Source organism: Solanum verrucosum, unplaced genomic scaffold (genome assembly GCF_900185275.1).
Source record: "Solanum verrucosum unplaced genomic scaffold, falcon-dt-bn FXZP01000185.1, whole genome shotgun sequence".
NCBI classification, from domain to species: Eukaryota; Viridiplantae; Streptophyta; class Magnoliopsida; order Solanales; family Solanaceae; genus Solanum; species Solanum verrucosum.
Window position 1 is genome coordinate 1,352,354 of NW_026020228.1, and position 15,591 is coordinate 1,367,944.

The 15,591-nt window shown below is 37.5% G+C and overlaps 1 protein-coding gene across 1 annotated transcript; it reads right to left on the bottom strand.

The window, feature by feature from the left end:
- Positions 1 to 13,893, bottom strand: LOC125831898 (sorting nexin 2B-like). The gene is made up of 5 exons (XM_049511025.1): positions 12,900 to 13,893; positions 12,280 to 12,489; positions 11,758 to 12,018; positions 1,498 to 1,584; positions 1 to 208 (listed from the first exon to the last, which is right to left on the bottom strand). The coding sequence occupies exons 1-5, from the start codon at positions 13,824 to 13,826 to the stop codon at positions 131 to 133; spliced, it is 1,563 nt and encodes a 520-aa protein (XP_049366982.1). The 5' UTR covers positions 13,827 to 13,893; the 3' UTR covers positions 1 to 130.
- Between the last annotated feature and the right edge of the window lie 1,698 nt (positions 13,894 to 15,591).

A 15,591-nucleotide genomic window follows, 5' to 3' on the forward strand; every position in this document is an offset into this window, starting at 1 on the left:
AACTCATGGGAGTGGGAAATTTTCAAAAATTTAGGTGTCTTTTAATGTATTAATTTCCCACTGTACAATCAATTAACACAAAAATGAAAGAAGAAAAAGCTAATCATCTGATTTTACAGCATACATTTTGTCAACTCTCTCTTGAATAACGACTGGTCTCCTCTGCAACTTTCGACCACTCTTGTCCAATTCTCTCCGTATAAGCCACCTGTTACATTCATGGGAAAGCAGAGAATTTACTCTTAATATTTTCAAAGCATAGTGAAATCCACTATGTATACCATCCATCACAAGTTTTAAAATTCACGACATGCAATAGAAAGTGTATCAGATACATATTAGCTTAAGGAAGAAAAATAAAGTAGTTGTCAGTTCCTAGTGTTGGTAATTCATCAGAAGCAATAGTAGTAAGAGTCCCGGATATTAGCTAAAGAAAGAAAAGGAATGAAGTTCTCAGTTAATAGCAAGGACATTATCTAAAGTGATCCAGGGAACCAGTCAATCTGCTAGGACTAAAGCTAATCAGTTAAGTTTATTTTACCATTTTAGTAGAAACAGATGATGCATTTCCAAAACTCCAGAGAGATCATAGGTCTCCTGACATAGTCTTGAGACAACTTCCCCCCGTATGAATTTAAAGCTCACCTCACCCGCTTTAAGGACATCAATCATCATAGGGCGAAAATATTACGTATATCTGAGATTGTATTTTAGCAAAGAACATAGGCATTCAGAGTTGACTGCTACAACAATGGGCTTATTTATTGCAATGGCTTGAAAAGAAGCCAATTTGATCATCCTGCAAAGTTCTTGGTTCGCATATAGACATGTGCCTCATCAGGTGAGGTTCTCGTTTCATCCTAAAATCCTTAGTCTCAATGTGTTTCTCCATGATTGTAGCTTTGCATTGACTGGAGAAGGGGGTAGTAGGTGGCATGCTATGTAAAATAATAAGTTTCTTTGATTTGAATTTTTTTAAAACTATTAATTATATTCCGTACCCATTAGTATCTCAAATAAAAATCTATATAAAAAAATTAATCACATCGGATTAATTAAAGAAGTACAAAAGTTTAAATAATTATAATAAATAATAATTATTGAACTGACATTTTACTAAATTAAGATTAATGGATGGATTTAGTTTTTAAGTAATCATTACATGACCAAAGCGAGCCAACTGTTATGTTACACCGGATTAGCCTAGCCCGAGCTTTGACTGAGCCAAGCTTAATATAGGGCAAGCCAAGCCAGCTCAGCCCTATGCCCAGTCTAAATCATACAGCTATCACTATTTTGCAGCTATCATCAAATCCTTCAATGGATTTCCCTTCCCTGTTTCTTTCACCCATTTTGTCTACTTCAATTTAAAAACCCTTAAGAGGGGTGGAGATAAGGTTAAGCTTACTTACACTGCTACTACCAAGAAACAAGAAACGGAACCTCAATGTAACAATGTATCCAAAAGAGAAACCAGTCATATGAACAAGGAAGTACCTGATTAGTTACGAATCCTTTCAACATGTTCACAAAGTCAGCATGCCTTTCTCTATTTATTCGATCTATCTCACTTTGATTATTTTCCTGCAATCAGAAAAATAATTTCTATAAGGACTCTCTATATAGAACAATAAATAAGAACACACTAACTGAAATTACTTAAAAGTCAGAAATATTGAGATTACTAATTTCACAAAAATATCAAGAGGCAAAGGATAAAAAAAATAAAATTTCTTAGAGAAATCCACATCCTGCAATTGCATGAATGCAAAGAAGAGCCTAGCGGTCCAGCTAACATAGCCAAACTGCGCTTAAATGAAAATAACTCTACTTATAACACTCTTTAAGTTAGTTCAGGATGATTAAGAAAAAGGAATTAAACTAATTCCACTTCTACTTTACCGTATAGTTCATGTACAACAGATGTTAGTTCGATCTTTCGCAGGCTGACTGCCAAGACAAACTCAAGGTAACTTAAGAAAATTGATTTGATGATTGTACTACTACCGTGAAATGTACATTCTCTCCACCCCTTCTCATAGTTCTAATGCTTTCTCTAATTTTGAAGTATCGCTTCTCCAATATCACTGTCAGATCGAACCGTCCTCTCTCTCTCTCTAATAGGGCTTTCATCTCGACACCCCCCCCCCCCCTCTTCTCTGTTGTAATGATTCCCAGGTCATTTCTGTGTTTATGCATGTTGTTAGTAGCATGGCTTTCAGTTTTAATCAATTCTGACGATTCCATCAGCTCCGAAAGGGTAACTTTAGGCTAGTAGCATGGTCGGCACAACTCCCAAGGCTTTCAGTGTGAGTTTGTGCGATTAGGCATTTTAACTTTCAAGTTAAGGCCTAAGTTTGACTTCAATCAACATTCTGAGTAAACGAGATCGGATGAGAATTTTGTCAGCGCGGTTAGCTCCGAGATATTGAGTTTCATCTAGAACGACTCTTCGTTTGGATTTTGAGGGTTTCAGGCTAATTTCGAGCCCCCCTTGTGAATTTTGGCTTAAAATGGAGTTGGGTGTGGGACCCATATTCTGTCAAGACAACCTTGTATGAAAGTTTTGACTGCTTCATTGAGTTCGGAATGTCGTTTTTGATTGGTTTGCATATTTTGTTTGTGTGTACAGGTTCCGAACCCCAGGTGGAGCCTAAGTTCTGGTGCCCGAGGGACTTTGCTAAAAAAATTTGGTGCCTGAGTTTTGGTGCAGCTGCTCTTGCGCCCATGGGTTCGCTTAAGCGAATGCTGCTTTTGCGACCAGGGCTCCGCTTAAGCGAGGCCAGCCAGTTAGGCGGTTGTCGCTAAAGCAACCTTGAGTTCACTTTCGCAGCCCTCGCTTTTGCGGACAGGGTTCGCTTAAGTGAGGCCCGCCTCTTTGAGGCCTGTCGCTCAAGCGACATTAGTGGCCGCTTAAGTGGTCATCGACCAGTCTTTTAATTAAGACTTGGTCATGAATTCAGTTTTTTGTTGAATATTGATTTGGCGATTTCTCCCTTTCGAGCTTCGATTTCACTGATTCGAAGTCTTGAGTGATTGTTAGGAGCGTGGCTACTTGGGTTTGTGATCGGAAGCTGTTGAAAAACCTCCGTTTGAGGTGAATTTGTGTCTTTGGGCAGCCTTTGGCTTATTTGTTGTTGGAATTGCATGCTTAATTGTGTGTTGGCTGTTTTGGGAGTTGGATTGTGTTCTATTTTGGAAAACAAGTTCGGGGCATAGTTTAGGACCTCTTGATGGAGTCAATTTTAGAAATTTCAACGCGGGTCCCACAATTCATTGTTTGACTCCAAAATTGGTTTGTTTTCGTTTTATATGATTTTGAGGTCTAAACGACCGTACTAACGTTGTGATCCTATTCTTGATAGCGTGGCAGCGTTCGGAGGCTGTTCGAAAAGGAAAAGCTCCAACTTGGTGATTGGAGCGCGCGCAGTCGGCCAACAGGTAGACTACGACTTCTTTTCTAGTTAGATTGAGTTGGGTTGCGTAAATTCATGAGGATTAGTGTGAATTGGGGGTGGGTACCTAGTTATTCTTGCTTTTTCTCTTAGAAACCATATTTTAGGGTTGATCGCCACTGAGGGTAGTACCATGCTAGTTTGGGTTTTATGGGTGTAGTCGCATGTTGTTGAATTACTTGTGTTGTTACTTGTTATTTGGAGCATGTTTGGCCTTAGTTTAGGATAGACCAGTGTTGCCTTAGACTCGCGAGCCTTGTTATCGTCTCTGACGTTTGGCCAGACTAGATCCTTGTAGACTGGAATAGCAGACTTTAGTCTGATAGTATGAGCCTTAGTTTAGGTGTTTGCACGGCTTTGTAGACCATCTGTCGTCTCTCCCTATCTCTGCGGCTCCAATGCGTTGCTGGAGGGTTGTGTTTTCGTGGCGACTTGAGAGTGGGCTGTTCTGGGCTTGGAGCCTCCTGTGGATGCTTGTGGGTGGACGTCGTTCCACGATGATTTAGTCATGATATTTGAATCCTCTTTGGAGTCTACACGCCCTTGTCACTCTTGCTAGCTGGGTTGGGAGTTGCCAGGACACTATGATTATTGTTAGTTTGAGGCCGATGCTTTACAGTTTGAGGTCGTTATCTCTAGTCTGAGGCTGATGTTGATGGTTTGAGGCAGTTATTCCCCGTTCGAGGCTGTCACCTCTAGTTAGAGGCTTAGTTGCGCGGACTCTTCATTTTTGATGCCGCACCCGTGTCGGATTCTCCAAAAATACACTACTTTTGGCGAATCAACATGCACCCGTTGAAATTTTTGAAGAGTCTGAGCAACATAGTTTAGAGGCCATCACATGGGGTTCGATGCCCGGTATACACTTATTGGAGCTGGATTTGAGGCACTTCACTCTTGTAGTCATAATTATTCAGTGTACATGTCGGGCTTATGGGGGACTACTCGGGTTTTATTTAAACTTGCGCACGCGGTTACTTCTGGGCTTATAGGGCACAGTTAGGTTTAATTTAGTTGTATATATTTACTTTCGGTATGCTTATGTGCTTTCTTTCTTTTTGAAATTGAACTTGTGTGCTTTCTTTCTTATCCGCTTGACCTGTTTGTGTCTAGATTCTATGTTTTCTGATTGTTTTTACCTTTCATGCCCTGTTGGCCTGTGATACCTGCTGATGCTATCTGTGATACCGCTTGCCTGTCTTTAATGAAGGCCATTTGATGTGAATCCACCAGCTTGTGCATTACTGTCTTGAGCCTTTCTGTCAGTAGCTTGGAAATGATCTTGTATACACTACGAATCAAAACTGATAGGCCTATAATCCTTCAATTCCTTTGCATCTTTTTTTAGGTATCAAGGCCTATATAAGTGGGTATTGAAACTCTTCTCAAAGAAACCTTGGCAGTGAAGTTTTGAATTACCAACATAATGTCTGCTTTGATCATCTCAAGTTGATTTTTTTTATTTTGAGATTGCCATGAGTGGTCACATTCCATTCTTTAACCTGAACTTCGGTGCTTTCAACTTACTTAGCTAGTAGGAAGTCCGGCCTTCCTACAGCTTCAAAACTTGAAGTATGACTTTGAGTTATCCCGATTTCCGTATTTCAAAGATAAAGGCCAGTGATCTGAGATGACCTTAGGCAAGATTATCTGCTTGTCGCTTGATATTTCTGAACTCCTCCCATTGGGGTTGTAGAGAAATCTGACTATCCTGGATGTAGAGTCTTGGATGCCTCCACGAGCCCATGTATCTTGGAAAAATCTTTCATACTTCTGGACAGAGAAGTTGCATTCTTCTTTTCATAGATGAACCTAGTTGTGTTGAAGTCACCACAAGGTCCCAGAGATCTTCATATAAACCCCTGGTTCCACCAATCTCTTCCCACTAATTCAACCTTTCTTTCGTAGAATTTGGCCCATAAACTCTAGTCAAGCACCACTCGAAATTTTGGCCAATGGTCCTGAATCTCTATGTCAAAGAATGAACTCCATTGCATATGAGTTCTCCCCTCCAAACTCTACTATCCCACATGAATAGGATTCCCCCTCTAGTGCAACGTGCTTGCAAACATTCAAAGTTGACACATCTGTTAGCTCAAATTTCTTTCACGAACTTGGTTATATCCCCTTCTACCTTGGTCTCTTGCAGACAATAAATATCTGCTCCCCCACTGTTGAATTAAGCTTTTCAGAGTATCCCCCCCCTCTCGCTCCTCATTAATGCCCCTACCATTCCATGAGATGATGTTCATCTTCATGGTCTACCTTCAATAGTCAATCTCCCCCTTACTCTGCTATTATTGCTTTTGAATTTCATGTTGAAATTAAGCCTTAGAGTTCCTGGATACCTTTCCATCTTGCTGCTCCAAAGCTTTCTGGAATTGGGGAGGGTGTCATGGGCATTCTCAAGTTGTCAATCTTTGAAAATAAAGCCTGAACCTCTTGTTCGCATTCTCTATAATTAAACCCCAAATTGTTTGCAGATTTTACTGATGTTTTTGAATGTCCGTAAGGATATACATACCATACACCTGAGAATTAGTATCAACTGGTTCGACACCTTCTATCAACAAAGGAGCTTCTTCAGCACTTCCTATTAGTTGCATGGAAGATATACAGTGGGGGGATTATGCTATTGACCTACTTTGCTTGAAGGAGTGCCCTCTTCTCCCAAATCCAAGACTTCCGACCTCATCATCATGTTCTTGTGCACCAGATAGGCATCTAGAAGATAAGGCCATCGCTTTCGATTTCCACATCACGAGGAACTTCTGATCCATCTCCATTAACTTAAATCCTTGCCCATCAAAGATGATTTTTTAGTGTTGTTCTTCCTCTGTTTCAATCCATCCACCACAGGTGTCTCCTATGTGTTTGAATGTGGACTGCGACCACAGATTCATAGGTAATCGATAGATGCAAATTCATACCCAACTTCTTATCTCTTCTTCCAGCCAACATCCAACAGTAGGTGACCACCAGTCCAAGACCAACTTGGACTTCTTCCATCTCCATTCACCTTTAATGACATGTTCCGCCTCCTTTCTAGATGGGAGCTCAAATAGGAATAGGGAATCGTTCATAACATAAATATTGATTCCATGAGAGGAGTTCCAAACATTGCACACCCATTTCCGGATATCATTCAATGTTGGAGTTTCTTGATTTGAAGCCATGAACTTCCCACGAGACATCTGCCAAGAACATCATCTGCTGAAACTGTAGAGACACCAGGGATGATGGTTCTGGAGTTAACAGTCTGTGGTGTGGCTTCTTTTGTTGCTTCTATCATCCATTTGTTGTTTCTCATGGCTTCACCAAAAGAGAACTTGAGCTGATGTTGTTTGTTAGCTGCTGTTTTCTCATCTCACTGTGGCACTGTAATGAATCTTGAGATGTCTGTGCTATTGCAGTCCATCTAGTATTTAATATGATTTCAGGAGTTATTCAGTGATCTGTCCCCCCCCCCCCGCGCTGGATTGCAATAAACCTGGTGTATCTACCCTGTTCATTGCTTTTGAGTTTGCAAAATGGTCCCTTGTTTTCCACCTCTTAAGTGACATTCTTTGCTCCCTTGAAGCTGCAATAAATACCTGAACTAACCACTTCATAATTTTAAGACTTAGTTACTTTTCTCATTAAATTTCTGCTGCACTCAGTCCATTTGAAGTTTCCGATTAAGAGCTGGACTTAATATGTCGTAAGACTTAAAACTGGCATGCTAATCAATCCTATCATCCTCCATGTGTAGAGAAACTGCAGAAAGTTGGAACAAGAAAAGAGGGTGCTGAGAAAAAAAAAAACAAGAAAACTACCACAGAAAGGTGGTGTTTGGAATTGTAAAGAACAAAAGAAAAGAATTCCGGCTGAAAAGCCACCGAAAAGGTGATATGTTCCCCTAAGAAGCAGGAGAGAGAAGGTTTTGGTGAAGAGTGCCTGAGAGAATCCTAATCTGTTGTCAATAACACCAACATCTTTCTCACTTGTTATGACTTTTTATCCCAGATGCTTGCTACCTTACTTTATGATTGTGATTCCAAACTATCTTAGAAATATTTTGAATGAGTCCCATTTAGTTTATTTTATTGAAACTGGAGTCCCATTTAGTTCAAACAACCCAGTTGATATATAGTTATTATTGTCATTAAACTTCCATCAAGTCCGGTGTAAGCCAAGAGTCTTCTTGGCCCTTGGGCTGTTCAGATACTCGTAATCTTGTATACGCAGTAGGAATAAATGTTAGATTTAGAGGCCCTTTAATTTTAGAGAACTCCTGAATTGCCTTTAAGGAAACTTATTCATAAGCAAGGTAGAATCGGGATTATTTGGGCCTGAATAGAGCATATAGTTTAAGATGATCCATAGTAGTTGATTGATGGGTAAGTGCAAGGGATATTCAAAAATGAGATGGAAGTGAACACAACTAATGTAGGGTTCCGTTGTGTCATTTGGACACATTTTTAACAATCACCCAAAAATATAAAGTGTGTTAAACACTCGCTGATGACGCGTCAAAATGACAAATTAAACAAAGACACATGTCATATATATAAAAAATAATTCTAAACTAATGACTTTTAAGTAAAAAGAAAAATAACCACTGATTTGATGACATGTGGCATTTCAAACTCAAATAATAAATATTTTTTAAAAAGAAATTCATCACTTCTAATTTTCATCAAAAAACTCACCCTTGTCTTCTTCATCCAACCAACTCAGGCGTCTTCTCCACTCCACCCATCCCAACCCCAACCGCTCCTCCACCCCCACTAGATTGTCCATCCTCTTTACCCTCACCCACCCCAACCTCAACCCCTTTTTCACTCTATCATCATTTCAAGAAACATTTTTAAAAGAATTTAATAACATTGAAAAAATTAATTTATAAAAGCATAATTTTTTTCTCTTCTTTACTTCTAAAAAGAATCAGTTATAACTAACAATGGAAGAATTGTATTTTTTTTGCATTTCTCGTATGTGCAGAGGATTCAAATATGTGAACAAGAAATAGAGTAATTATTTCGTGGCACTGAAATTTAATTGTTGGATCTAAAGAAAAAGAATGAGAAGAAGATGATGGTTGTGGTGATTTTCAGATCTGTAAAATTAAAAATTGCTTCGATTTTAATAAGATTAATGGCGATAATACAGCGGCGGTGGGTTGATGGTGTGTGGTGGATGAGATAATCACAAAGAAAGAGAGAAGAATATGAACAGTGTTTTAAAAATAATTTTTTCGTAAAAAAAAACCTTTCACGCGCTGACTTTGAGTGTATTACACTCACCATGCCATGTCAGCGAAAAGTGTCAAAATGACACAACGAGATCCAACATAAGGGGTTTAAAATGAACATAGCCTAGTTGAGGTGTCTAAGTGAAACTTCGTGCCAACTTTAGGGGGCCACCGATGGGTTAGGCCTAAGTTTTATAAAGTGGTTGAGGTGGAGTGTTGGCCAATCAAAAACTTGTATGTCTAGAAGATGAAAGGACCAAGAATGAGGACGTTGAGAAGGATGTGTGGCATAAGAGGAGAGATAGGATTAGGAATGACAATTTTGGGACAAGGTAGGAGTGGCCGTTGTGGTGGACATGATGAGGAATGCGAGGTTGCAATGATTCAGACATGTGAAGAGGAGATGTACAAATGCCCCAATGAGGAGGTGAGAGGTTGGTTATGGTGGGTCTAAGGAGAGGTAGAGGTAGGCCGAAAAAATATTGGGAGATGTGATTAAACATGACATATAGCACATTCAGCTTACCGAGGATATGAACCCTAAATAGGAGTATTAGAGGTCGAGGATTAGGATAGAAGGTTAGTACATACTCAAATGTTTTCTAGTTTCCTTACCAGTATTATTCTTTAATTTGATTTGATTATTACTTGTTGGTTCCCTTTCTTCAGTTATTATATTATTTGTTATTGATAGATAGATCTGGATTATATATAGTAATATTATGTAGTTCAAATAAGGGAATGATTTTTATATAAGGTTAAATTTAAATCCATCTTTAAGTTCTAAATAATAGGACTTCCTACATATCCAAATAAGGAAAATCCAGATCTATCTATCTTTATTTCTTGTTCGTCGTTTAGGGTTTCAGCTCCTAGTTTAATATTGCATCATATACATAAATAGACAATGAATAGAAAATAGGGAAACATTGTATTACTCTCAATGGGTACAACTCTTAAAGTAGTGTTTAGAATAAAGATAAGGTATTCAAGGTTAAAAAGATTGACATGTCACTATAAAGGTTCATAAAAGAATGAGTTGTAAGAAGAAGACTAAGCTCAGTAAGCAACATGCTTCAGTCTGATAATATTTGAAACTTGGCTAATTTAAGTTGGGCAATTGGCAATTTACCAAAATTAGCTAACAACAAATATGAGTCATCACACAACTCATGGAATTACACTGGGTATGTTGTTGTAGCTAACTACAATCATCATAAAGATTTTCAAGACGAAGCATTAAAATATCAGTAGGAGACGTACATTAATAAGAGACAAAAGGATTTTTACTCACTTCCAACAAGATGCAGGTGCACTTAGTGGTTAGTGCTGGAAAATGGATAAAAATTCATATATCCGGTCCAACCCACCCAAATTTATAATAGGTTGGGGATCATTGATTCATTTAAATCAGATCAAATATGGATCATATTCAAATAACCCACAGTAAAATATGGATATCCATGTGAAACCCCACTTCGAGCGTGAAGAATGCAGCTGCATGAAAAGGAGGAAACTAGAAGAACCGATTTTCTGAGTTCATTTCTTGGGAGTGACCTTCCCAACTTTGAGTTACCAAAAGATAGAAAGTTCTAGATCTTCCCAGACCTTCCTCTGAGTTTTCTTTTTAATTTGCTAGATCCAATGACAAGTTGGTCCATTAAGAGCAAACTGACTGTGAAAGTTTGAACCAAAATAAGATTCTATGGCACAATCCCCTGGCATTACTTGAACCGAACCAAGAGTATATGCACAATCCTTTAGCAAATCTTTAAGGTGTTGATGCCAAAATAAACAAATATGATCTAGCTACACATCATACATGTTATGATCAACAAAATAATTATAAATAAAAATTTGTTCCTCGTACGGGAGCATTTATTTCTTTCCCACTAATGTTTCTTACAAGTTGAGCTTTGAGAAAAGAGAAAAACCAAAAATAGCATCCAGGAACTATGACTATATCACACTTCAAAGACAAGGAGTTAACAAAAATTTGCTATATTAAATATGGATTAGATGGGAAAAAATGATGAAAATTGTGAAAAGAGAAGTGCTAAATTTGAAAGGTAAATGACTGAGGTTATCTGTCATGAAAAAAAAAAAACATGAAGGAAGTTATCAGATACAGCAACTCAAATAGGACAATTAGTGAGTGGACTTAATGCCAATATATTGGATTGTTAAACATGTGGCAAATTTTTTGTGCCTCAATAATGATGTTTCTATTGGATTGTTAAAAGGTAAATGACTGAGGTTGATGCTTCTATAGAATTTAAGGCTTGAATTCTCCCAATAATGATAATATTCAAGAAGCCAAGGATATTACGGATACTCATATTGTCTGTCCCTCAGCCTATTTTTTATTTGGATGAAATATGGGGAATTGGATATTTTATCCATTTTGTCTAACCCACTTTGAACCCACACTTATTCGATTCGACAGGACCTTTTTTTATAATCATGGTGTTCGGGGGCAGCTTTTGCGCACGTCGACTGATTCCACTGGATACCTACCACCTGCAACGGGTACAGGAAACTCTATCCACCAAGACTACGACAGATGGAAAGAAATCACCTAGTGTTATTTGTCTCTACTAGGATTTAAACTTGATACCTCATGGTTCTTAACCCATTCATTGACCATGGGGCCACACCCTTGGGTGTGATCTGACAGGACCATTTGCCAGCACGAGGTGTGCTAGTGATGATATCTCAATAACCAATGAGAGAATGCCTACTTCAGGCTTCAGCTAATAGGGGTCCTGTTATCTCTATAATTGAGCTCGGAAATTAATAGATCCACAAAATTTAGGGAATCCAAATAAATATCATTTCAGCAACACAAAAAAGTAGTAAATTTGAAGTTAATTAATGACAATAAGCCACTTTCCAAACAACAAACAGAAGTGAATGCAGAATAAAGTAGATCACATAATGGCAATCCTACAAGTATACAACTACATACCCAGTGTAGTCCCACAAAGTACTCGAGGAAGGGTAGAGTATATGCAATCCTACAAGTATAAAAGGAACCAATTACAAACGTGATGGGTTGATTCCAAATACCTTAATGCGCTCATATTCTCTGATGGCACAGCTTTTGGCATCTTCAGTGACCCTAATGGAATCTTTTAACTCTTCCAACTTTCGAACTCTTGATTTATCACCTCCAAATATTTTAGAGGTTGCTGTTTCAAGTTTCTCTGCTCTTGAATTTAAGGAAGACAATTCTGAAATGAGAGTCTGCACTGTCAATAAAGCACTTGATCGGTCTGAAAATGCATGGTGTATACCCAACATTAGACTCAGGTGTTCATGTAGAATATCCTGAAATACATATTTATCACAGTATTAGAAGCTAAGGTTCATTTAAGAATGCCAGAGTGCACCAAAGTGTGTGTTCTATAAAGTTGATCAACAATCTAAATAGTGGTAGAAGGCTGAAAAAAACATTGCACAAGCGCAGTGCAGATGACAACCGCCTGAATCTTGTCACTGACTGTATTCTAATGACGTAATTCAACAATTGTTGAAAACAAGGTTCACTCTTAGTAAAACAAGGTCTACTCTAAAGGATAAAATGGTTACCAAATGCTTCACTGTTTGTGAATTTAACTCCCGATACAATCTGCTGGCTTTAACAGCTGCAGTAGCCACATTTTTCATATCAGTAGCCCGTTCTCTCTGAGTATTCACAGTAGCTCGTTCATTCTCAAACTTCGTCAACTTAATAAATGTAAGCCCAAGTTCTCCAATTGTATCCCCCATATCTTGCTGAGCTTTAACAAGTGATTCAGCCTAATTTGAAATGGAACAATAAACATTAACTGATAGCAAATAGAACAATAATCAGAGAATTGAATAGTAATGGATAAAAACAGCAACAACTATGTCTCAATCCCAAACAAGTTGGGTTTGACTATAAGGAATATCCACTTTTTCATTTAAGCTCATTTCCTATCCTCACCGCACTGAATTAAATAAAAGTGGAAAATAAGTGTTATATGTGTATAAAAAAAAAAGTATAAGGATAACCAAGTTTAAAACCTATCCTCAACTAGGAGATAATCTTCTTCTTCCATTATGACCTATCTATATAGCTACTTGAGAATTCAAGATAAACTGTGGTATATTCCTTCTACAAAAGCACAAAAATAGATTGAACTAGAATGAGAAACAATAAAATTGATGAATAGGGTGAAAAATACCTGCTTTGACGCATTACTAAGTTGCAGCTCAAGATTGTGCAACCTTTCTTTATTTTCCAGGAAAACCTTATCCTCCTCATCAACAGATGACTTGGAGGCACCCCAATCATTGGCAATAGATTGCTTCAATTCTTTGAACAACCTGAGCAAATCCCTACCACCTTTAGCAGGGTGCACAACATCTTGCGGGCCAATGACATTTCCTGATTCCCCAAATAATTGTTTTGGCAACTTTACTGCTCCATCCAATACCCTCGATGCGACATCAGTGGTAGTTGGCAAGGGAAGTTTCCCATGGACTTGCAAAAAGACCCTCAATTCATCACTCTTCTTAATGAGTGGATGTGCTGCAAGCTTGTGCAAGTACTTCTCCAATGCCAATCTTCTTTGCTCAACAAACTCCTGTTTCTGCATGACTTGACTCTCGACGATACTTTTATCTGGCCTGGGAGGAATAAAATAACCTCTGTAACCTTCACTCAATCTGTCTGATAAGGTAACTATGTCTTTAAAGCGCCTTCGAACGGTGAAATCGGATCCTCCATAATCAGGTAAATTGGTTTGTGTGGTAATTAAATAGGTAACGTAAGTATTAGTGCCGGGAACAATTGAGGGGGATGCTTGTATTTCCTTGTGTGGATCGGAAACAGTGATATTCAAATACTCCAAGTTTAAAGGAGGGGAGATTATTGTAGGGTTTTGAAATTGTTCAACAACAATATCATGATCATCAATGACGGATGGTTGAATAGAAGATGCTAATAAGGGGTCGAGGGAATCGTCGACGATCGACGGGGAAAGAGGATGGTGAGAATCAGAAAGACAAGTCATGGCACTGCGATAGTTAGAGTAGGATTTGGAAATGGAGGTGAACTTGTCATCATCCTCAAGAGATAGATTCTCCATGCTGCCTTCTTTACCCATCATCTTCACTGCCAAAATCTATTTACAACTCTGGGGTTTTTCACACTAATGTCAAACTCCAAGCTAACACCCTCTTTTCTTGGGTGTTGTACATTGTTTTTGCTTTTATTTTATTTTATTATTATTATTATGAGAAAGGAGGTGGAAAAAAAGTTTTAAGGGAAATTTTACTCATGATAATGTATGTATTAAAATTCTTTGTATTACAAATATTATAGATTTTCATATATTAATTATACATATATTAATGTTAATAGAGTATAGCATTAGTTCTTTGTATTACAAATATTATAGATTTTCATATATTAATTATACACATATTAATGTTAATAGAGTATAGCATTAGTTATAACATAGGTTGAAAAAATGTACCAAACTAGCAACTACTATAAGACAAAGTTAATACATACATTATTTTTTTATGCATCCTACCAAATGACCCTAAGGATTTTTTATACATGCATTAATATGGTTAAAGATATACTTTCCCTCAAAACCTTTTTCATAACTTTTCCATTGTATTTGTGAAGGATATTTTTGTAAATATAAAAATTAGAAATTATGTCATACGTGTTATTTTTAATACAACAAATCAACAGTGCATAAGAAATAATCTCATCATAACTATTATTAGCATTATTAGTACAACATAATCAGCATTATTCTCATTACACTTCAAACAACGTCTGAATGTGCTTATTATGATATGTTGTAAACCCATAGCTTGTTTGCACATCCTTTTTTTCTTCTTTCTTTTAGCGACATTTAGAGCTGATTAATTATTTCTTTTAGATATGTGAACTAAATATTTGACTTATTATAAATTCTTCGCAGAGGCGAATCTAGGATTTTTCGAATATGGGTGCACCAAGAAAAATGTATTAAGTGGGAATTGATCCTCAGTCTTCAAAGTCAAAAGCTCAACATTTAACCATGTGGACCAACTAGACTTTTTATAGTACGGGTGCAAGAATATAATATTATACAAATGTTAGAAAATATATACATAAAATATCCAATTTTACGAAGAGACCACGGGTTTGGGTGCCCTATTTTTTGCACCTAAATTCGCCACTGATTCTTCGATAAAGTGAGATGGGTTGATGAAAAAAAAAATTGCTTGAGAGCTCTCCTCTTAAGCACTCGATGCCATTGTTGGCGCCCGAAATGTAGGTTCGGGACGTGATAAATTTAATATCAAAGCACTAGGTTCAAATGACTTAGGGAGTTAATAAAGTCATATCTGATAGAGTCTTAGTTATGGGTATAAAGCGCGTCATATCTATAATTGAGAGCCTATAAGAAATTCAGAGAATGTTACTTTTCATTCGCACTTCAGGTTGTGCTATGAAGTTGAGCCTTAAGGAAACAACTCATGTGTTTCTCCTTTTCTATCAATTGTGCGTTGTCTTTGAGGGATGAAAGATGATGTAAAGCTAAATTCTTATAGAAGTGTTACTTTCGAATAGAACCATCAAGAATGGGAGGGGTTGTACAAGAACTCAAGGGGAAAATGAACCAATCTCTTTGTTCATTCGAGTGTCATTTTTTCAGAAGATATACTCTTGTTCCTCTCTATGATGATACTACTATGATCATAAACAAGGTTATTTATAAAGCAAGAAGGCAAAAGTGGATTCATGTCCATCATCTGAGTTGTACCATTTGTGAGAAGTATTACCTAAAAGGTTAATATCTGGATCATGGAATATATAACTATTATATATAGTAATGAAATGCCCCAAAACATTAGACAAGTAGTTGTATT

Coding starts and splice junctions, on each gene's coding strand:
- LOC125831898 (XM_049511025.1), bottom strand. CDS start 13,826: ATGATGGGTAAAGAAGGCAGCATGGAGAATCTATCTCTTGAGGATGAT. Junction 12,490..12,899: donor TTAGTAATGCGTCAAAGCAG/GTATTTTTCACC, acceptor ATTTCAAATTAG/GCTGAATCACTTGTTAAAGC. Junction 209..1,497: donor AAGGATTCGTAACTAATCAG/GTACTTCCTTGT, acceptor TGAATGTAACAG/GTGGCTTATACGGAGAGAAT.